The 24,657-nt window shown below is 45.3% G+C and overlaps 1 protein-coding gene across 1 annotated transcript in view; it reads left to right on the top strand.

Annotated features, from left to right (window-relative positions):
- Window positions 1–24,657, top strand: part of LOC119971595 (low choriolytic enzyme-like) — a 312,743-nt gene that overhangs the window by 197,412 nt on the left and 90,674 nt on the right. The window contains exon 9 of the mRNA XM_038807374.1: window positions 13,023–13,133. Within this exon, the coding sequence (XP_038663302.1) occupies window positions 13,023–13,133 (111 nt within the window). The remainder of the gene's footprint in view (window positions 1–13,022; window positions 13,134–24,657) is intronic.

Here is a 24,657-nt window from a genome sequence, read left to right as displayed (position 1 = left end):
AGATGGAAAGAGGGATGACATCCTGAAAGCAAATTTTAGAGAGATTGGAAAGATATTAAAAAGAAGGACTTCAAAAGTATGAATCTCAGAATTATTACTCTGCAGGAGGAGGCCATTCAGCCTATCGTGTGCGCACTGGTTCTCTGAATGAGCAATTCACTTTGTGCCATTCTTCTGCTTTCTCCCATTACCCTGCACATTCCTCCTTTTCAGATAACAGTTTAATTCTCTCCATGAACACAGACACAAAGTAATTGTTTAAAATTTCTGCCATTTCCTTATTTCCCATTATAAGTTGTTCTTGAAAATACAGAAAAATGTGTCATTTGAAACATGGAAGTCTGGCAATATCTGGTTTGAGAGGGTACAGGGAAAGATCCCACAAAAGGTTAATAGCAGCTGCAAAGAGCAGGGTTGTAAAATGCAGATTCTTGCTCACAAGCAGGCTAATCAAACACATAGGCTTCATGTGGTAAGCTAAAACAATGGCTCACACCTTCATGGAATGTAACTATCTCAGGAAGCATCTGAAAAAGCATGGATGAGAGTTTCAATTGCATTAAGTGATGAATGTTTAAAACAGGCAAGTCTTTCAAGTCATAACCAAGTTAAATTTTAGCATACAGCTAAAAGCAAAGTTTCACACCTTAATTGAAATAAACTCTCTTAGTAAACAGCTGGAAAGGATGGAAGATACTCAGTCAAATTTGGTGTCAAATTTAAAGTGTAAAATTCTATGAACATCAAACAATTAAAAGAAAATTGGTGACGACCTGTCTACGAGAAACATCATGTAAGTCAAAATCAAAGGCAAAGTTATGAGCTGGGGACAATTGGAAAATTAAACGATTTGAAATCATAGAATTAAAAGTAACACCTATTGAAACCAAAGCATTGTTTAATCAGATCTGAGAGGAGACGATATGCCCAAAATGAATAATTAGTTGTAGTAAGATGTTTACATCAAAGATACTTTTAAACTATCAAAGTGAAACAAGCCCATTTACAATAAAGTCGTTAAAACTTAATAACTCTCAGAAAGAGAATATAAACCCAGGGAGCAGCAGCAGAGGACAGAGAACAGCACCAGCAACAGGAGAGAAGGGGAGGAGAACTCAGAGAGAGAGAGAGAAAGCTCGGTCATGGGAAAGACAAGGCAAGCAGCCGAGTTTAAACAGTTATACATCTAAGGAAGACTAGAATTTAAACAGGAGTCAGAGTCAGCTTAGAGATAGCTAGCAGAGCCAGCTCTCACAGCTCGGTGCATGGGAAGAACAGGACACAGCAACCGAGTTCACCAGCGAATACAACTCAAGAAGCCCAGATTTTAAGAAGATCGATTGCCAAGGTGGGCCTGAAGCAGCCAGAAGCAAGATCTTTTTTCCTTTCTGTAAAGAAAGTGTTTGCAGCTTTTAAAAGAAAAAATCTAATAATAAAAATAACTTAACCTGAAAAAGTGGTTATTAGCTTACTTCACTTCCTTAATAACGCAGGACCCAGGACATCGATGCTATTAAGGGGTAAGTAGGTAGAATTCTTCGGTGAAGGTATGGGTTATACCGGGGGATAACTTGAAAAGATAGTTTGACCTGAATAGCACTCACAGAAGCCTGCACTGGAGTCAGGGAGTGAGAATCCCTGTTCACCATTTAGAATATCAACCTTTTTTTGGTATAGGGGGAATTCTAAGAATAGTGGTGAGTTTTAACTTCAAAGTTCTCCTGACTCTGCCTGGCAAAGTTACAAACCTATTCCTGGGGTATACCTAAGAACGGGTATATTTTCAATAGATGGAGTGCACAAGCGTTCATCAGACTGATACCACCAATGGCAGAATTGCTCAATGTAGAGAGAATGAGGAAAATGAGACAGAAAGGGCGTGATTCTCCGCAAATGCGGAGAGTCGTAAAGGCTGCCGTGAAACCGGCCATGTTTCACGGCAGCCTCCGCGTCCCCTCCCAGGACCCGATTCTCCTCCCCGGTCGGGGCTAGGAGCACGGCCCCGTGAACCACGGCATCGCAGGCTGAGCGACCGTCGCTAAGTCCGCGCGCCAAGGGTAACGGCGGCTGACGCGCACAATGACGTCAGCCGCGCATGCGCGGATTGGACGGCTCCAACCCGCGCATGCACGGATGACGTCATCACACATATGCGTCAAACCCGCGCATGCGTGGGCCGTCATGCCCCTCAGCCGCCCCGCGGACTGATCCAGCGGGGCGGTGGAGGAACAAAGAGTGCGCGGGTTTCGGACACGCTGCCCATGATCGGTGCCCACCGATCGCGGGCCCATGCCACCCTTGGCACAGCCGTGGTGTGGCCGTGCCAATCGGTGCCATGGTTGTCAGGAACGGAACTTTGCGGCCGTTTTCACGAACGGTGAGAGCAGGTGTGTTTGCGTTCGTGAAAACGGCCGTAAAGGCCTGGGAACTTGGCCCATCGGATAGGGGAGAATCGCTGTTCACCGTGAAAAAACGGTGAGCAGCGATTCGTGTCGTGGGGCGGTCGTGGGGGGGGGGACAATAGCGGGAGGTCGGGAAAAATGTCGGGAAGGCCCTCCCGCTGTTCTCCGACCCGTCATGGGGGGCGGAGAATCACGCCCATATACTCTACAGTTCAGAAGAATGAAAGGTGATTTATTTGAAGTAGATATAATTCTTACAGGTGCTACGATACCCTGGGGTAGTGCGTGGTCAATTCCAGCCCCACTTGACCCAGAGTCACAAGTGAAATAACCAATAAGTGTCAGAAAAATACCTTAAGTGTTTGACCCTTGGCTTCCCAATAATTACAGTCACCAGCTTTGTAAATGTAAACACAGTTACTGTTTATTTATAACAAGAACTATCATGAAATATGAAGTAAATACAACTGGTTAACTATTATCTCATTCTTAATTCCCCACTTGAACTTGACCCCCACCTTCTACACACTCACACAGAAGACAGACAAACACAGAAGGGAAGCAAGGAGTAGAAAATCATAAGTAAAAGGAACAAAAGAGTCTTTATTTCAGTTGGCAGTTTCTATCACCTCACTCCTCTTCAAACCTCGCTTTCAGTTTGTGGCTTTATTATAGATTCATTCCAGTCTCTGTAGTTTCTGAAATACAGCACACACAGGCCTTTCGGGAGAGAGTTAGCAGGTTCTGGTCTTTGTTTGCAGCCTGTAATAGTTTTCCTGTACTTAGATTCATTCAGGTTCTTACAAGTTCAGAAAAACTTCACTCACAGTTTTTCTGGGGAAAACATGGAGGAGAGAAAATAGCAGAACATTGTCTCAGTGCTGCCAGCATCAAACTGAAAGTCTGTGGGACTCTGAAAATCATTCCACTGGGATAGGATCCAATCATGTTACCAGGCAGAACAAAGAACAAAGAAAAGTACAGCACAGGAACAGGCCCTTCGACCCTCCAACCCTGTGCCGACCATGCTGCCCATCTAAACTAAATTCTTCTACACTTCTGGGGTCCGTATCCCTCTATTCCCATCCTATTCATGTATTTGTCAAGGTGCCCCTTAAACGTCACTATCATCCCTGTTTCCACCACCTCCTCCAGCAGTGAGTTCCAGGCACCCACTAACCGTCTGCGTAAAGAAACTTGCCTCGTAAAACTCCCCTATACCTTGCCCCTCGCACCTTAAACCTATGCTTCCTAGTAATTGATCCCTCTACCCTGGGAAAAAAAGTCTCTGACTATCCACTCTGTCTATGCTCCTCATAATTTTGGTGACCTCTATCAGGTCGTCCCTCAACCTCCTTCATTCCAGTGAGAACAAACCAAGTTTATTCAACCTTGTACTTTTCTTTGTTCTTTAAGATTTTGGTTTAGACGGGCAGCATGGTCGGCACAGGCTTGGAGGGCCGAAGGGCCTGTTCCTCTGCTGTACTTTTCTTTGTTCTTTGTTCTTTGTAACCTCTTCTAATCGCTAATGCCCTCCATACCAGGCAACATCCTGGTAAATCTCTTCTGCACCCTCTCTAAAGCCTCCACATCCTCCTGGAAGTGTGGCGACCAGAATTGAACACTATACTCCAAGTGTGGCCTAATTAAGGTTCTATGTAGTTGCAACATGACTTGGCAATTTTTATACTCAATGCCCGGCCAATGAAGGCAAGCATGCCGTATGCCTTCTTGACTACCTTCTCCACCTGTGTTGCCCCTTTCAGTCACCTGTGCATCTGTACACCTAGATCTCTCTGTCAATATTCTTGGGGATTTTACTATTCACTGTTTATTCCCTACCTATATTAGACCTTCCAAAATGCATTACCTCACATTTGTCTGGATTAAACTCCATCTGCCATCTCTCCGCCCAAGTCTCCAAACAATCTAAATCCTGCTGTATCCTCTGATGGTCCTCATCACTATCCGCAATTCCACCAACCTTTGTGTCGTCTGCAAAGTTACTAATTAGACCAGTTACATTTTCCTCCAAATCATTTATATATTCTACGAACAGCAAAGGTCCCACCAATTAACCCTGTGGAACACCACCAGCCACAACCCTCCAATCAGAAAAGCACCCTTCCATTGCTACTCTCTACCTTCTATGACCTAGCCAGTTCTGTATCTATCTATCCTGCCAGCGCACCTCTAATCCCGTGTGACTTCACCTTTTGTACCAGTCAAGTCCATTTAGACAACATCCACTGCCCTACCTGCATCAATCATCTTTGTGACCTCCTGGAAAAACTCTATCAAGTTAGTGAGACATGACCTCACCTTCACAAAACCATGCTGCCTCTCAGTAATACATCGACTTGCTTCCAAATGGGAGTAGATCCTGTCTCGAAGAATTCGCTCCAGTAAGGCTCACCGGCCTGTAGTTCCCTGGATTATCCTTGCTATCCTTCTTAAACAAAGGAACAACATTGGCTATTCTCCAGTCCTCCGGGACATCACCTGAAGACAGTGAGGATCCAAAGATTTCCGTCAAGGCCTCAGCAAGTTCCTCTTTTGCCTCCTTCAGTATTCTGAGGTAGATCCCATCAGGCCCTGGGGACTTCTCCACCTTAATATTTTTCAAAACGCCCAACACCTTGTATTTTTTGATCTCAATGTAATGCAGGCTATCTACACACCCTTCTACAGACTCAACATCTACAAATTTCTTCTCTTTGGTGAATACTGATGCAAAGTATTCATTTAATACCTCGCTCATTTCCTCTGGATCCACACATGGATTCCCTCTGCTGTCCTTCAGTGGGCCAACCCTTTCCCTGGCTACCCTTTTGCTTTTTACATCCGTGTAAAAAGCCTTGGTATTTTCCTTAACCCTATTTGCCAATGACTTTTCGTGACCCCTTTTAGCCCTCCTGACTCCTTGCTTAAGTTCCTTCCTCCTTTCCTTATATTCCACACAGGCATTGTCTGTTCCCAGTCTTCTGGCCCTGACAAATACCTTCTTTTTCTTTTTGACAATGCCTACAATATTTCTCGTTATCCAAGGTTCCCGAAATTTGACATATTTATCCTTCTTCCACACCGGAACAAGCCGGACTTGAATTCCTTTCGACTGACATATGAACGCCTCCCACATGCCAGATGTTGATTTACCCTCAAACATTCACCCCCAATCTAGGTTCTTCAGTTCCCGCCTAATGTTATAATTAGCCTTCCCCCAATTTAGCACATTCAGCCTAGTATTACTCTTATCCTTGTCCACCAGCTCTTTTAAACTTACTGAATTGTGGTCACTGTTCTCAAAATGCTCCCCTACTGAAACTTCTACCACCTGGTCGGGCTCATTCCCGAATACCAGGTCCACTACAGTCCCTTCCCTAGTTGGACTATCCACATATTGTTTTAGGAAGCCCTCCTGGATGCTCCTTGCAAACTCTGCCCTGTCCAATATTGAGTCCCAGTCAATATTGGAGAAGTTAAAGTCTCCCATCACAACAACCCTGTTGCTTTTACTCCTTTACCAAATCTGTCTACCTATCTGTTCCTCTATCTCCCGCTGGCTGTTGGGAGGCCTGTAGTAAACCCCCAACATTGTGACTGCACTTTTCTTATTCCTGATCTCAACCCATATAGCCTTGTTGCCCTCTGAGGTGTCCTCCCACAGTACAGTTGTTATATTCTCCCTAACCAGTAGCGCAACTCTTCCACCCCATTTACATCCCCCTCTATCCCGCCTGAAACATCTAAACCGTGTCACGTAAGGCCTTTTGGACCAATTAATTTGCCTCCAGTCCAGTGGCGTGCAGAGGTCTGATGATGCCCGGGGCAAATCTTGAGTGTATGCCCCAAAGACTCAAGTATAAGGCCTAATATACTGAGAAATATTATGAGAAAGGAAAACATTTTGAATATATAAACACAGATGAAACATGAAATAAACGCTTTATTCGATTTTAATATAAATCAATCAAATTTATTAAGTTATTTTCCCCAAATGATACCTCCTGTCACAAAACACCTGAACTACTTCACTTTTTACATCAGCTATGAGAAATTATTTTTCAATGCTTATTAAAGCCAGGTTGGTCAGTCGCTCCTGTGACATAGAAGACCTCAGATATGTTTTTATTAATTTCAGTTTTGAAAATGACCTTTCACAGCTTGCGACTGAAAATGCGATTGTAAGCAGTAATCTGTATGAAGCACACAGCGTCGGAAAGACATCCCTCCCATACTGCAGTAAAGACTCCAGAGCATCTTTAGGATCAGGGGGAACTCTATTCCCTCCAGCTCGAAGGAGCATCACAAAATCAATAATTTTGTCATATAACTGAATTGCAACCACATCATTGTCATAATAATTTGCAAAGTCTGAACATTCCTTTTTTAATTTCTCTCTTTCTTGTTCATCTTCAATCTTCAATCACTACTGAATTTAAGTTCAGAAGAAAAGAAAATCGGTCACTGAGTCTTTGAAGACGGACACTGCGGTTTTCAATTTCAGTTTTTAATCTGTTCACAATCTCTACCATTACTCTATTCATTTCTTCTTGTGCCGTCAGTCCACTATCTCTTGCTGACTCTCCAGGCATTATTCTTCTTCTCCTTGTTCGTGCAATTGGTATTCCCCAATTTTCATAATATTCATTGGCTAAATCTATTGCATTGTGGATAATTTCGTCATTCTTCAAATTCAAGATATGAATAAGTCCTCTCAGATCACAAGAAGCTTCATGGAACCCCATTTTCGGATCCTGCAAACGTTTTGAGACTTTCTCCACTGATGATAAAACTGAGTACCAAAAATTGAATAAAGCTATAAACGGGAACTGTTGAATAGAGTTCAGTAGCGATCCTGCATCAGATTTAGTTTCCCTTGAAAATTCTCCTTCCAGCAGGTGTTGAAGGCTTGCAATAACGTTGTCACACTCTTCATGGATTACTTGCACAGCATCATGGCTGGAACTCCATCTTGTATCACACTGTCTTTTCACAGTCCGAGTGACAAATGATTTTAACACTTCCCAACGAGAAGTAGATGAAGAAAAAAAAGTAAAGAGTTTTTCTAGAATGCCAAAAAATGTAACAACAACAGGTTGCACCTCACTTGCATGGACACAGGCCAAATTGAGGCTGTGGTTCTCGCAGTTCACAAACACAGCTTTTGGGTTAACTTCAAGAATTTTTTGTTGAACACCTCCTCTCACTCCAGCCATAACTGCTGTGTTATCATATGCTTGACCACGACAGTCATTCATGGAAATTTTGCCTTCTTCCAATTTTTCCTGAATTTTATTTACCAGGCTGACTGCATCTTTCTTGTTGACTTGAAAAAATCCCAGAAATGTCTCCTTTATTTCTACTTTTCTGTTTTCATCAATATGAACGTAACGCAGAATTTCAGAAACCTGATCTTCATGGGCAATATCTGGAGTTGAATCCAGCATTATGCTAAAATAATTTGCGCCCTTAATTTCGGAAATTATATTTTTCTTGACAGTTTCACCAAGAAGATTGATTATTTCGTTTTGAATTCTGTTGGACAAGTAGGTGACACTTTTTTGTTTCCCTTTCCCTCTCTGCAAGTGTTTTGCTAAGATGTCATCATATTTGGCCAAAAGTCTGATTGTTGCCAGAAGGTTTCCTGTATTTTCACTGACTGTCTCCCCTGGCTCTGATAACCCAGATATTCCTTCTCCTCGATGTCCACGATAGGCCAGATTCTGTTTTGCCAGAAAGGATATAACCTCGACAATCCGTTCAGTTATAGCTTTCCATCTTTTCTTTTCAGCAGACATTTGCTGTTGAAGTTCAGCATCTATCGTAGTTGAATGATGGAGTCGAACTACGAGGTTCAGGTATTCCCTCATGTGAGCTCTACGAGAAGGGCTTTTCTCATGGTCAAGTATTGTTGGATTTAATTTTCTCCAAGTGGAGAAACCGTCTTCCTTTCCAAAGTTTGACACAGACGACAAATGCTCCTTTAAAAACAAAAAGCAAACAAAACAGTAGCATGCTTTCCGATATGGAGAGTATAACAACCATTTTCTCTCCACAATTTCTCCGTTTGTGGAAACTTTATCAAACCACTGTTTGGAAAATGATCTCCCATCCTTCTCAGCAAATGGACCACTTTTATTCTGATATCTTTCAGGGCCATGTTGTAATATTGTCATCTTCAAATGATCTGGAATCGGTTTCTTCAAACAGCCAAAATCGCTTCTTTGCAAAAATATGCTAAAATCTTCTTTATTTTCTTCACATGGATCATCATCCTGACAATGAGACTGAGGAGAGAGAGTATTATGTTCTGACCGAGCTGAATACGTATCAGAAAAATCCTTCTCTGCACCCACATCATCTTTTACTTCTCCAGGTTCTCCTACTTCTTCTTTACTTCTTTTTATCCATGCATCTAATGCCCCTCTTTGATGGGACTCTTCTTCGACTCTGGCCCTCTTTTTTTTCCTGTTCTGTGCTCCACTCGGTTGTACACGAAATACTCGTAATATTTCATTTTCTATCTCAAAAACCGTAAGACGCATGAGAAAATGGGAAGAAAATGGTAAACAATCGGTCAGTTGCAGACGGATAAACCATATTTCATTTCTTTGTTCCTTCGTATCAAATTATTTCACACTGATTCTCCACTGATAATTTTGTGCAATTTATATCATAGACTTGCAAATTAGTGGTATCTGTATTCGAATATTAGCATGTTAAGGAATAAATGTCTCCTATTCCGAGATTAAATGCCATAGCAGTCCTCTGATCATCCAGGTTTCACTCTTACTACATTCCACGTAAATATTTCATTAAATATCACCAAAAAACCTATAAAAAACATAGTTTCACCTGTTCTAGAGCTATTCACTGACCTGAGTAGGTAAAAGAACTAATCTAGATGCACAAAAAGCTGAAGAAAAGACGAGTTATGACTCGAGGAAACGCAGGAACGAACAGCCACAGAAGGGCCTGTTCTGTGCTGAACTATTCTATGTTCTATGTCTGCTTGTTGCTTTTGATGGTTGCACCACGTACATCATGCGCATGCGTGTGGGGGGATGGGGAGAAGCACCATTTTCTCTAGACAGAAAGGGTACACCATGTTAAAGGAATAAAGGGCTAACAACTGCCTCTGCAGTGTGGTGAGCCTCCAAAAATTGATTTATCACTGCTGAAATTTAAAAATTACTATCTTATTTCCTTCTCTGGGGCAGCACGGTGGCCTAGTGGTTAGCACAACCGCCTCACGGAACTGAGGTCCCAGGTTCGATCCCGGCTCTCGATCACTGTCCGTGTGGAGTTTGCACATTCTCCCCGTGTCTGCATGGGTTTCGCCCCCACAACCCAAAAAATGTGCAGAGTAGGTGGATTGGCCACGCTAAATTGCCCCTTAATTTAAAAAAATAATTGGGTAATCTAAATTTTTTAAAAAAATTTAAAAAGAAAAAAGAAAAAAATTTTTTTTTTCCTTCTCTGATTGGATGCCCCCATCCAATGGATGCCCGGGGCCAATGCACCGTCGCCCCCCCCCCCCCCCCCCCCCCCCTGCACGCCACTGCTCCAGTCAATGAATCAAACCGTGTCCCACTCCATCTCTCCCTCTCTGGTGCCGACAAGTCTGCAGCTCCTGTTCAAACCAGCAGAGATTAGCGGAGTTCTCTCCTTTAACTTCTGAATTCTGTTGCTTGCCTTCAAGATACATGTCCATTAATCATTCCTGAATCAAAAATAGTAATGGCAAAATTAAAGAAAGGGGATGTCAGGTAATAAACAGGAAGGACCCTTACACAAGTCTTGATAAAGGTGGATGTTGCCTCTGGCTGGTGGGGGTGGGCATGGGGAGGGGCGGGGGGTGTTGGAGAATCTAGATCCATGGCACACAGTCCCGGAATAAGAGGTAGGCTGTTTATGACTTAGATGAGGAGGAATAGCTTTACTCAGAGGGTAATAAACCTTTGGAATTCTTTATTCCAGAGAACTGTGCAGTCATTGAATATGTTCATGGAAAAGATCGATATATTTCTAGACACACAAACGCAAGAGATGTGGGGATAACAGGAAAATAGCATTGGCATAGAAGATCAGCCATGGTTAAATTGAATAATGGAGCCGGCTCGAGGGACCAAAAGGCTTACTTCTGCTTTTATCTTTCAAAAAACTGATAAAAAGTGGTCAATATGTATTCCAGCCTTGTGTTATGCCTCCAAGCATTTTTAACCCTCTTTTTTCCCAATAGGCCCCACCCCACCCCTTACTACCTGTTGACCATTTACATGCCCTTCACTGTGAAACTTCTGCCTCCATTCGACAGGTAGAAAAAAAATCTTTACATCTCCTTCTGTAAATCATGTTGCCTTTGTCTAATTCCATTGATATTTTCCAAGTGTCCTCTTGTCAGATCTTTGATAACAGATTCAAGTATTCTTCCTGTTACTGATGTTCGGCTAACCAGCCTGTGAGTTCTTGTTTTTTCCCTCCCTCCTTTCTCAAACTGTGGGGTTACATTTGCACGCTCCAATCTGCTGGGACTGTTTGGAACCAACAGAATTTTGGAAGATGACAACAACACATCCATTATTTTCATGGAAACCTCCTTTAGTACCTGGGATGTAGATTATCAGACCTTGAGTATTTATCAGCTTTCAGTCCCATTAATTCCACCAGCATTTTCTTCCAGCATTTTCTTTTCCTAACACAAATTTCCTTCAATTCCTTCTTCTCACTAAATCCTTGATTCCCGAGAATTTTTGTGAGGTGACTTATGTCTTCCATGAAAACAGAACGAAAGTAGTTGTTTAATTGCTCTGCTGTTTCCTTGTTTTCCATTACAAATTCTCCTGTTAAGTAACCTGAGTTTGTCTTCAAAATTCTCCATTTTATATACACACGGAAGCTTTTTCAGTCCGCTTTTATATTCCTTGGGGGTTTGCTCTCACACTCTATTTTCCGTCCTCTTGATCATTCTCTTTGTCATCTTTTGCTGCATTTTAAATAGCTCTCAATCCTCAGGCTTGCTACTTTCTCGAGAAATTTTATATGACTCCTCTTTGTATCTAATACTATTGTTAATTTGTTTTGTTAGCCATAGTTTTGTCACTTTTCCTGTTGCGGTAGATAGGAATGTGTAACTTGCATCATTCCTTTAATCAGAGCCATTGCCTATCCAGCATTATGCCATATATATATTTGCACAATTTATATAATTTTTTGCACATTTCAACTTTGGCACATGGCATTATTTCATCTAGCTATTGATATACACCGTTCTATTTTATTCTGTTCTAGTCTTTGTTCCTCTTCAACACCATATGAGCTGTTGAATCATGGAATGTAATTTGTTCCTCATGCCGAACAAAAGGGCCAAAGTACTGAGATGTAACCAATTTCATACAATTGGTTTCAAACCTGAAGCTGCTCCTGGTTGTATCTGCACTAGGTCCTTGTTACAACCTGCATGCGAACTATGGAGATGGACCAATTAGTCTCCCTGTCAACCTTGTGGAATACGAGCTTCCACACTGAGAAGCAGAGGCCCATCAGCGGAGTAAATGGGCTCTAACATAAAAATCAACTCAGATGAGAATCGAGCATATGTAGTCCCGGCAGGGACCTGAAGTGAACTATGTATATAGTTTACTTTGTAATAAACCAGCCAGTTTCTTTTACACCTGTCGTTTGGATTCCTCTGTGGCCACTAAAGTCCTCCTGGACAATCTTGTCCCACTTCCTACATTCAAATAGAGTGTTACTGTGAGAGGGTTAGCCAAAAACTATCCCAGGAGTCACAATGATGAAGGATAGCTGGTCCAATTACACCTACCATTTAATATTGAAAGCCCTGCCTATCTGTAAACAGCAATACTCACGGGATTCCATTCTCCCCCATGTCTCCAAAGGTGAAGTCTATATTTGCATCAAGGTGGAAGCACAAATTTGATTCTGGGGCTCTGCTGCCACTAAGTTCATTTCTGTGGGTAAGATACATCTTCGGTGATGTAGGCCTGAGGATCATATTTTTATTTTCACAATTTCTGAAATTCTCAGAGCTTTAGCTCAAAGTTGGGTTATAGCTATTTACCACCATGAGAATTTTGTGATTTTAAAAAGCATAAGGAGATACATGTTACTTTGAACATTTATATGCTCTTCCTTATGAAGTAGACCACTTCAGCAACTTTTTTAGAAAATATCTACTGAACTTTGCAAATAAAACACATTACTGAGATGTAAAATACTTATTTCGCACATGAATATTTGGACTGCTATGTATTTCATTGTTGATGTTCTATTCTGATGCTGCCTAACTTCACATGCATTCAATAAATCTTATTCTCCTTCGCCACATAAGATAATCAAATATCAAAAGTAGTTCATTGTAATTGGCTTTTTGTGTTTGCCTACTATCTTGAATAATTTGAATATTTGGTTTTGCCAATCCCTTTGCTTCACTAACGTTCCTTGTTTCTCATTATTGAGAAAATACTCTGATTTATCCTTTTTCTGTCCAAAGTATGAATGGTCTCTTACCTGTGCATATTGGACTCGGTTTATCAATTGAATATCAAGCTAAAAACAATGAAATGTACCAAGCATTATTATCCTTTATTGCAGCACTGCTTTTACCAAGAATGGGAAACCTACTATGATACCAAAACCAGATCCCAATGTGGAACTTGGACAAATTCGAGGCCTTTCCACGATAGATGTTTTAAAGGTTAACAGGTTGTATAACTGTGGTATGTGTAAAACATATACTAATTTGAACAGATTTTCTTTGGAGTCTCCATAACTGGTGAAATTTCCATGTAACCAATTATAACGTTCGTCTGAAGTCATTTATTTTATTCAGCTGAACCACATGCAATGAGTGTTTATGTTCTTTCCGCCTGCAGAACCCGATGTATTATATATAGCTTTAAGGACACTCAAAGTGCCACACTGTGAGCCTGACTGAAAATTTAAAATTGGTTGTCAGCGTAATTCTTAGCTCATTGAGGATTATTTAGCAAATGCTGTCCAATCAAGAAATCACATCCAATATTAGGCTCTGTCGGTGGGATTTTAGCCTCCCTGCGACATTGTTTGTGGCTGAGGATGCAACCTGCCATTGGTCAATGGCAGTCTCTTCTGGTTCCACCACTATCAAAGGGGTCTTTGTTTGCTCCCTCCGTCGCCAGGGAACCTGAATGCGGGGTTGTGGCCAGCGGGGCCAAAGTATCTCACCGGCGGGAAATGCTTGAAATTCCGCCTGTGTTTTCTTCTTTTTTTAAATAAATTTAAAGTACCCAATTCATTTTTTCCAATTAAGGGGCTATTTAGCATGCTCAATCCACCTATCCTGCACATCTTTGGGTTGTGGGGACGAAACCCATGCAAACACGGGGAGAATGTGTAAACTCCACATGGACAGTGACCCAGAGTCGGGATCGAACTTGGGACCTCAGCACCATGAGGCAGCAGTGCTACTGACTGTGCCACTGTGCTGCCCTTGCCCTGTGTTTTGAACTTGGAAAGCACAGGCTAATTGGGTATGGTCTATACCTTGCCTTTTGAAAACAGTGGCTGGGTGATGCTGTGTGATATTACTCCACCAATCAAAGTCCACTTGCCAACCAATCAGCACTCTCTTCTCATATAGTATATATTGTTGTATTCTGGTTATAATTTTTTCTGCATTGGTAATCTTACAAAGTGACCTGATGAGCATAAGACAAAAAGCCTCAACATGTCTCCTTTCTTAGCAATACTCAAGTTCTGTACTATAAGTGAAGACATAAATTCAATGAGTTTTCATGAGAACTAAAACCAAATTCATTTGCATCCTTTGAAAAGGTATTGTGATAAGCAAGTGTGGAAAGACCACTTGAAACAAAAACTGTGAAAACAAATACAGTGTGAAGGAAATAAATAAAACGATCTGTTTGAGCTGCATTAGGTTTGATTGCAGGCGAGTTGGGGGATACAATTGCAGCAGACGTCAATTACATAAAATGATGTCTGGAACATGCACTTCTGTCCCTCATTGCAGGTCACCATTTCTCCCCTCAGAGAACAGCATAAAACGGCTTAGCATCCTGTTATTGGATGCAGATATGCAGTGAGTTAAAACACCAGTCCAGAACATGTCTGCACCAATGTGGTGTGCAAATATTAGGACATAGTTGAAATGGGCTGGGATAGCCTGTGGAAATTGGAGTGGAGACCTCCAGTAACAGTAAACATTGGAACACAGCATTCAGCCATGGATGGATGCAGGACCAAATATGAGGATCTTCCCAGTCCAGTTTCTTCCAGGGGGATGTTCTTCCCACAGCAGCATTTTCTAGAAGGAGGATCATCAAACAGAAACTTCTTCAGGGGAAAGGTCTGTGACTTTATGGGAAATGTTCAGAATACAAAGGGTTGACTTCCAGTGGTGGCCATAGAGTGAGTGGTCGCTTATTTGGTAGCTTCTGCTCGTGGTGGACCTTTGGGACCTATTTTCCCGATTTACAATAGATTTGATCGAGAACACAGGAGACTGGTGAAGTAGAGGAGAATGATTCCTCACCAGTGTATGGATTCATGGACCAGATCGTTGGTCGAAGACGGGAGTGGCGTCTGCAGCACAGGAGAATATGGCGGAGGGTCAGGGACCGAAATTGCCGGTCCAGTGGTTAACGGAGCAACTGGCGGCCTTTCTCCAGGAGAGCTTTGCTCAGCAAAGAAAGGAATAACTTGATCCGATTAAGATGGGCATTAACCACGTGGAGCAGAGATTGGAAGCCCAGGGCCAGGCGATCCAGAAGGTGGATTAGGCGGTTGCTGAGCACGATATTCAGCTATCTGCGATGGCAGTGGAGATGGGGCTGATGAAGGACCACCGGAAGAGGCTGCAAAAGAAAGTGGAAGATTTGGAGAACAGATCAAGCAGGCAGGACCTGAGGATTGTTGGCCTCCCAGAGAGCAGCGAGGGATCGGACGCAGGGACAAATGTGGCGCATATGGGCAGCACGGTAGCACAATTGCTTCACAGCTCCAGGGTCCCAGGCTCGATTCCCAGCTTGGGTCACTATCTGTGCGGAGTCTGCACGTTCTCCCTGTGTGTGCGTGGGTTTTCTCCGGGTGCTCCGGTTTCCTCCCACAGTCCAAAGATGTTAAGGTTAGGTGTATTGGTCATGCTAAATTGCCCTTAGTGTCCAAAATTTCCCTCAGTGTTGGGTGGGGTTACTGGGTTATGGGGATAGGGTGGAGCTGTGGGCTTGGGTAAGGTGCTCTTTGAAAGAGCTGGTACAGACTCGATGGGCTGAATGGCCTCCTTCTGCACTGTAAATTCTATGGTTCTATGTATGTTCGAGAAGCTGCTGGGGGAAGGGGGTTTGCTTGACCCATGGAGATTGGCAGGGCGCATAGAGTGCTGATGAGGAAGCCGCTGGGGAATGAGCCACTGAGGGTGATGGTGGTGTTAATGCACCGGTTCCTGGACATGGAACAGATCTTGAGGTGTGTCAGGCAGACGAGGAGCTGCATATGGGAAGGCAGCGAGCTGTGTATTTATCAGGACTTTGGTGCGGAACTGGCTAAAAGAAGGGCGAGTTTCAGCAAGTTGAAATCGGCCCTCTTTAAGGAGAAAGTGAAGTTCGGCATGCTGTATGCAGCAAGTTTGTGGGTCACATATGAGGGCCAGGTACTTTATTTTAGATTGCCAGATGAGGTGATGAGCTTTGTTAAGGACAGGGGACTGGCAGGTGATGGAAGACATAATATTAATAATAATCGCTTTTGTCACATGTAGGCTTCAATGAAGTTACTGTGAAAAGCCCCTGGTCGCCACATTCCCGCGCCTGTTCGGGAGGCCGGTATGGGAATTGAACCTACACTGCTGGCCTTGTTCTGCATGACAAGCCAGCTGTTTAGCCCACTGTGCTAAACCAGCCCCCATACATTGAACTTGGGGGCAAGTAGTTGTGTTTTTGATATGCTGCTAAATTTCTTTTCTCTTTGGGGTCTGTATGTATTGTGTTGCACTAGGTTTATGGGCCCTTGCTCAGTTTTGTATGCAGGTTAACTTTGTTCTTATTGGGGGATCGTGGGTGGAATTATATTCTTTGTGTTTATTGGGGATTCTGATGTTTTTCATATGTATATTTGTGCGAGGGGGAGGGAGATCAGTGAGGGTGTAGGGTGCTTGGTGCCATGGGCGGGGGCTACTAGGCTAGCTGGACGGGCTAGCTCACTGAAGCGCAGTGGGGGGCGAGTAGGTTGTTTGTTGAGCGGGTTTGGGATTGTTATTTTGTTATGAGGAGAGGTGAAGAGAGGGGGGTATTGATCTGCTGACAGGGGAGGGACTGACGTTTGGAGACAAAGTGGGGCCGATGACAATGGGAGACTGAGGGCGAGCCTGAGGAGGCACGGGACGCGGGCTGCAGTCTGGTCTAAGAAGTGTGATGGATGATTGGAAGGGGGTACAGTGTGTGCCCCCCCCCCAAACCAGGCTGATCACATGGTACATGAGAAGACTGAATGGGCTGGTCAAGAGGGCTCACGTGTTCGCACATTTGAAGAGTTTGAAGGCGGACGTGGCAATGCTACAGGAGACACACCTGAGGGTTGTGGACCAGACTTGGCTGAGGAAGGAGTGAGTTGGGCAGGTATTCCATTCGGCGCTAGATTCTACAACTAGTGGAGTAGCAATCTTTATCAATAAGTTAGTGTCATTTGAGGAAGGAGTGTAGTAGCGGACTCGGGAGGTAGATACGTATGGTGAGTGGGAAGCTGGGGGGGATGCCGGTGGTATTAGTGAATATCTATGCACCAAACTGGGACGATGCGGAATTTATGAGGTGGGTATTCGGGAAGATTCCAGACTTAGACTTACATTGGTTGATCGTGTGGTGGGGGGGGATCTTTAATACGGTTATAGATCCGAGGTTGGATCGGTCGGGTTCATGGACAGGGAGGGTGCCAGCCATGGTGAAGGAGCTGAAAGGGTTAATGGACCAGATGGGAGTGATAGGTCCATATAGGTTTGGACGACCAAGAGTGAAGGAGTTTTCTGTTTCCTGCCATGTCCACAAAGTGTACTCCCGGATTGATTTTTTCATTTTCAACAGGGCTTTGCTAGCGGGGATGGTGAATGCCGGATATTTGGCGATTGTTGTGTTGAACCATGCCCCATACTGGGTAGATTTACGGGTGAGCAAGGAGGGGGGTCAGCGCTCGCAATGGAGATTGGATGTAGTACTGTTAGCGGATGCGGACGTGTGTGTGCAGGTGAGGGATGCCATCCAGAATTATGTGGAGATAAATGGCACAGGGGAGGTTTTGGCAGCAACGGTATGGGAGGCACTGAAGGCAGTAGTTAGCGGGTGCTGATTTCAGTATGGGCCTACAGGCAGAAGGTGGAGCTAGCAGAGATGGATCGGCTGGTTAGGGAGGTTCTCCAGGTGGTGTTATGGGCTAAGGTTTAGAGAGCCCCAAAGTGTATCGTGGAATTCACCTGACCCACAACTTTGAATAGATTGTTATGGGAAAACACACGGGCCAACTCTGCAGGTGTGATGCACCAGACATCTACAGCACTTTTAAATAAAAACAATGTTTATTTATGAAACCAGTTAACACTTTATAAACCCACAGTAAACATCTTAACAACTATCAACACCAATAAATCCCCCAAAGAATACAGTGCTCTCTGAGTAACTTTTAATTCTTCCTTGCAACATCCATAAGACAAAAAAACCCTCTTTACAGAAACACATCAGGTTTAAATTCTCTACTGAGAGTAGTTATCACTCTGAATACACCAAATGATCGAGAAAAAGTCTTTAGATGGCAGAGAGATCAAAATTACACCTTCTTTGGCTGGCTGCAGCTCCAACACTAAAACAAAACTTTAAAAAAACAGACACACCCAAGCTTTTCCTCAACGCGAAACTAAAAAGCAGAGCCAGAGCTCAGCTTCACCCACACTCTGACATCACTGCAGCCACTTGGGCAGACAAACATTTCTTAAAGCAACATTCCCATGACAGTGGACAAAAGCTATTCGGAAGCCCTGGAGGCACGGTTGTTGAAGGAGCGGCAGAAGCTGCAAATGGAGTTTGTCTGATATCCATAGGGAAGGCGGTGGGGCAGTTGAGTAAGGCGAGAGGGGTGGTGTATGAATGAGGGGAGAATGCCAGCCGGATGTTAGCACACCAGCTCAGGAAACCGGAGGCGGCCAGGGAGATGGGAAGAGTGAGGATAGAGAGGGAACACAATTTTGGACCCGGCGGGGGTGAACGGGGTGTTCAAGGAATTTTACAGTCGGCTGGGTGAGTCGGAGCCCCCAGCTGAGGTGGAGGGGATGAGCCAATTCTTGGAGGGTTTGGAGTTTCTGAAGGTGGAGGAAGGGTTGGTGGAGGTGCTGGGAGCCCCGATTGGAATTGTGGAAGTAGTAGACGGATTGGAGGCCATGCAGTCGGGCAAGGCCCCAGGACCGGATGGATACCAGGTGGAATTTTAGAAGACGTTTTCTGGGGGTGCTGGGTCCGCTGCTGGTGAGGGCATTTAATGAGGCTAGGGAGCAGGGGGTTCTTCCCCCAACAATGTCACAGGCTTCGATCTCACCGATCCTGAAGCGGGAGAAAGACCCAGAACAATGCAGGTCATACAGACCAATCTCCTTACTAAACATTAACGCCGAATTACTGGCCAAGATTTTAGCCTCGGGAGTAGAGGATTGTGTTCCGGGGATGATAGGGGAGGATCAGACGGGATTTGTCAAAGGTATGCAGTTAACGGCCAACGTTAGAAGGCTCTTAAATGTCATCATGATGCCCTCCGAGGGGAGGGAGATGGAGATGGTGGTCGCTATGGACGCAGAGAAGGCCTTCGACTGGGTGGAGTGGAAATATCTGTGGGAGGTCCTGGGCGGTTTGGGTTTGGGCAGGGGTTTGTAGACTGGGTCCGGTTGTTGTACAAGGCACCGGTGGCGAGTGTGTGGATGAACTTAGAGAGCTCGGAGTATTTCAGACTGAGCCGGGGGACGAGGCAGGGACGTCCACTCTTCCCACTGTTCTTTGCCTTGGCTATAGAGCCATTGGCAATGGCGCTGAGAGCGTCAAAGGACTGGAAGGGGCTCGTTCGGGGGCTGAGGGTGGACACAGGGTCTCATTATATGTGGACAACCTACTCCTATTTATTTCTGACCCGCTTGGGAGATGGGAGAGATTATGCGGATCTTTGGGGAATTTGGCCGGTTCTCGGGGTATAAATTGAATATGGATAACAGTGAGGTTTTTGTGATCCAGGCGAGGGCAGGAGTGGAGGCTGGGGCTGTTGCCGTTCAAAGTGGCGGGAGGGAGTTTTCAATACTTGGGAATTCAGGTGGAGCGGGGATGGGAGCAGTTGTATAAATTAAATCTGAGCAAATGAAGGAAGACTTTCGGAGGTGGGACATGCTCCCGTTGTCATTGGTGGGGAGGGTATAGACCATATAGATGGCAGTTCTCCCAAGATCTTTGTTTGTCTTCCAATGTCTCCTTATTTTTATACCAAAGACAGGTTAATGTAGTGATCTCTGGGTTTGTGTAGGTAGGTAAAACCCCGCGAGTAAGTTGCTTTTGGGAAAGAGCCAAGATTGGGGGTGGGGGGGTTTGGCCCTGCTGAGCTTTAGGAATTACTACTGGGCGGCAAATATAGCCATGAGCAGGAAGTGGGTAGTGGGGGAGGGATCGGTATGGGACCGGGTGGAGGTGGTATCGTATAGGGATACACGCTTAGGAACACTGGTAACTCCTATGTTAGGAGCTCTGCAATTCTCGCCAGCCCACAAGCTCGGTGGTGGTGGCGTCTCTGAGAGTTTGGGGACAGAAGCGGAAGTGGAGGGAGTGTTGGTGCGGGCTCCAATTTGTGGCAATCACTGGTTTGTCCCGGGGAGGTTGGATTGGGGGTTTCGGAGGTTGCAGAGAGCGGGGATTGAGAGGCTGGGGATTGAGAGGTTTAGCGATGGGAGCTTTCCTTGTTTGGATGAGGAGTTTGAATTGCCCGTTGGAAATGGGTTTCGCTGTCTGCAGGAGGGACTTTGTGCGAAGGCAGATCTCGACCTTTCCACTTCTACCGCCACAGGGGATACAGGATAAGGTAGTTTCTAAAACGGATGGGGGAGGGGAAGGTCTCGGAATTTTATACACAGCTTATGGAGTGGGAGAGAACCCAGATAGGGGAGGTGAAGTGCAAGTGGGAGGATGCGCTGGGTAAGGAACTAAAGGCAGGTCTATGGGAGGATGCTCTGAGCAGTGTCAACACATCCTCATCGTGTGCGAGGCTCAGCCTGATACAATTCAAGGTGGTTCACTGGGCACACACGATGGTGGCCTGGATGAGAAGGTGTTTTAGGGCAGAGGACAGGTGTGTGAGGTGTGCAGGAGAGCCTGCAAATCATGTACGCATGTTTTGGGCATGTCCGAAGCTTAAGGGAATCTGTCAGGGATTTGCTGATGTCAAATCCATGGTGCTAATAACGAGGGGGGCGCCGAGTCCAGAGGTGGCGGTCTTTGGAGTACCAGAAGACCCTGAGTCCTGGGGGCGAGAGAGGCTGAGAGAGGCCTTTGCCTCCTTGGTAGCCCGGAGACAGATCTTATTAGTGTGGAGCGACTCGGAGCCCCCAAAATCGGGGCTATGGGTTAGCGATATGGCCGGGTTTCTCAGGCTTGAGAAAATTAAGTTTGCCCTGAGAGGATTAATGTTAGGGTTTGTCCGGAGGTGGCAGCCGTTTATCGACTTCTTCAGGGAAAACTAAACTGTTAGCAGATACAATAAGGGGTGAGGGAATGAGGGGGGTGGGGGGAATTAGTTTAGTCTAGTTTAGGCAGTATCAGCGTGAGGAGATGGAGAGACTTGGGAATTATGTGTATAAGCTATGGCGGCAGGGTATGGTTGTTGATTGGGGGTGGGTTACGTACTGAATTGTGTTTACAGTTGTATTTGTATCATTTGTTGTTATAAAATCGTAAATGCCTTGATAAAATGTTTGTTCAAAAATAGAATACAAAGGGATAGTGTCATATCATAATTAACCACTTGATTGAGCTGGATGCAGAATTATGTAAAGCACTGACTCACAGACGTCTGGGAGAACGCTGGAGAGGAGAGCAGAGGAGCAGTGACAGAGATCAGAGTACAGTTACAGATAGAATGTAGAGCCCAGTGTAGATTGTAGATTACTAGATTATTGTTTACTATAGCAGTAAGTGGTCAAGCTTTATTAAGTAGTGTAAATAAATGTTAGCTTTGTTTTAAAAAAAAACTTTATTGCCATTTTCCACATTTATAAACAGTTATATACATCTTTTTAACCGCGTTAATTTACTTTATTGCACAGAAAGGTTTATTCTGTCCTTCCTTTTCTAAAATTTATATACATTTCGCCGCCTTCTGGTTCCTATGGTCCCTTCCATCCCCTCATCCCCCCCCGCCCGTCGACTTCGGTTTTGTTTGCTCTGTGATCGGGCTCTTCTTCTTTGTGACTTTCCAGCCTTTCCTCCTCCCTCCCTCCCCCTGGGTTGCGCATTCCTTTGGTTCCCCATCTATCTTGGTTTTTTCCTAGTCTTCCCTCTTTTTCTTCCTCTCTTTCCCATTTTCCTATCTTACTCCTCGTTGCTGGCCTTGAACAGGTTTTGGAACAGACCGACAAACTGCCCCCATGTATCTTGGAAGCCTTCCTCCAACCCTCGGATGGCATACTTAATCTTCTCCAGGTGGAGAAATTTCAAAAGGTCAGCAAGCCAGTCTGCAGCTGTGAGTGGTGCTGCTGATCGCCAGCCAAGCAGGATTCTCTGAGGTACAATTAGGGAAGCGCAAGCAACAGCTGCTCCGATACCCTGAAGATTGCCACAATTGGATATGGCTTCACCCTCACCCCCACAACCTTGGTCATTGCCTCGGAGAAGGCTGTGCAGAACCCAGCAAGTTTGGGGCAGGCCCAAAACATGTGGGCGTGGTTGGCCGGGCCCCTCTGGAGCGTTCTAATTTGTCCTCCACCACCAGCTCTGGGAAGAACCTACTCATTTGGGTTCTGGTCAGGTGCGCTCTGTGCACCACTTTGAGCTGCATTAGGCTACGCCTTGCGCAGGAGGAGGTGGAGTTAGCCCTGCTCAGTGCTTCGGTCCAGAGTTCCCACCCCATCTCTGTCCCAACTTGTCCTCCCATTTTTGTCTTGTGTCGTCCTGTGGTGTCTGAGCTCTGTCCAGTAGCTGTCCGTATATTTTCCCATATAGATCCCCCCTCTTTGCTGTTTGTGCCTATCAGGTCATCTAATAGTGTGGTTTCTGGGACCCCGGTGTACTCTACTGCATCGGAGGTGTTTTATTTGAAGGTGCCTCATTTCCTGTCCTTGCGGTAGTTTTTACTTCTTCGTCAGTTTGTCCCGTGTCGCCAGTATGTGCCCTACGTAAAAGTCCCTGACCGTCAAAATGCCCCCGTCTCATCTCCACCTTTTGAAGGTGGTGTCTCCCAGGGCTGGGGGGAATTTGTGATTGCCACAGATGGGGGCCATGGGGGACATCTTGGTTAACCCGAAATGCTGTCTCGGTTGGGCCCACTTTCTCAGCTCCCACTTGGCTCAGTGTGTATCTTGTTGAGGGGGATGGGAGTGTTGCTGTAGCCAGGGCCCGGAGAGACGTTCCTTGACAGGAGACCTCCTCCATCTGTACCCACTCTGAGTCGGGTTCATGTACCCATCCCCTCACTCTTTCTGTCTTTGCTGCCCAGTGGTAGTATTGCAGGCTCGGTAAAGCCAAACCACCTTTAATTTTCTTTCTTTGCAGTGTCGATTTGGGAATTCTCGGGTTCTTACCCCTTCCCCCCACATACACACACACACACACGCACACACAAGCGCCATGATTAGACAGTCTACATTTTGGAAACAGGCCTTGAGGATGAAGATCAGTATGGAAGAGGAACCATGGCAGTATGTTCAGCTTGATCGTCTGCACTCTCCCCGCAATGGAGAGTGGGAGGGAGCCCCACCTTTGTAGGTCCCTTTTTACTTCCTCCACCAGGCTGGTCATTCTCCACTTGTCGATCTGTATCCAGTCTCTGGCTAATTGGATCCCTAAGTGACAGAATCTGTTCTGGGCCATTTTAAATGAGAGCCCCTCCAGCTCTGCCAGTCTCTCATTTGGGTTCACTGGGAATAGCTCACTTTTGCCCAGGTTGGGTTTGTAGCCCGAGAAGGTTCCAAACTCTTTCAGAATCTGCAGTATTACCTTCAGTCCTTTCTGTGGCTTCGAGACATGGAGAAGCAGGTCATCCGCATAGAGTGGAACTCTGTGCTCTCTATCTCCCCTCCAGATGCCCTTCCAGCTTTTCGCGTCCTCAGGGCTATTGCCATGAGTTCAATCGCTAGCACAAACAAGAGTAGGGATAGCGGGCAGCTCTGTCTTGTTCCTCTCTGAACTGGAAGCATTCAGAGCTGGTGGTGTTAGTCTGAACGCTCACCTTAGGAGCATTGTACAGGAGTCTCACGCAGGTGGTGAATCCCGCACCTAGCCTAAACCGTTCCAGCATCTCAAGGAGGCACTTCCATTCGAACTCCGTTGAAGGCCTTTTCTGCATTAAGGGAGACAATCATCTCTGGTGCTCTCTCTCCCTGGGTGGAGAGGTTATTGTTACATTCAGCAGCCATCTGATGTTCGCACTGAGTTGCCTACCCTTGACAAAGACTTTTGGTCCTCTGCGACCACCTCCGGTGCACAGCCCTCCAGCCTTCTGGCCAGGACCTTCGCGAGTATTTTTGCATCAACATTCAACAGAGAAATGGGTCTATATGATCCACACTCCGTCGGGTCTTTATCCTTTTTGAGTATCAGTGAGATTTTGGCCTGCACTGGCGCAGGAGACAAAGTGCCCCTTGCCAACATGGCCCTTCGGTGTGGGGCCAGGATTGGCACGAATTTTGGTTAGAAATCCGCCGGGAACCGACCGGGTCCCGGTGCCTTCTCCGCCTGCATGGAGCTGATGCTCTCACTGATTTCTCCCAGATCTATTGGTGCTTCCAGTTCCCCCGTCTGCCATCCCCAACAACTAGTAGTTCCAGTCCGTCGAGGAACTGTTTCAGCCCCTTGTCCCAGTCGGGGAGCTCGGAGGTGTACAGTCCTCGGCAGATGTTCTCAAACATCTGATTGACCTCTTTCGGTTCTGTTCCCAGTCTGCCTCTGCTATTCTTTAACTGGGCTTCATGGCTGCCTGCTTTCTCAGCTGGTGAGCCGGTCACGGTGCA

Source organism: Scyliorhinus canicula, chromosome 9 (genome assembly GCF_902713615.1).
Source record: "Scyliorhinus canicula chromosome 9, sScyCan1.1, whole genome shotgun sequence".
Lineage (NCBI taxonomy): Eukaryota > Metazoa > Chordata > Chondrichthyes > Carcharhiniformes > Scyliorhinidae > Scyliorhinus > Scyliorhinus canicula.
This window is presented reverse-complemented; position numbering and strand designations above follow the sequence as displayed.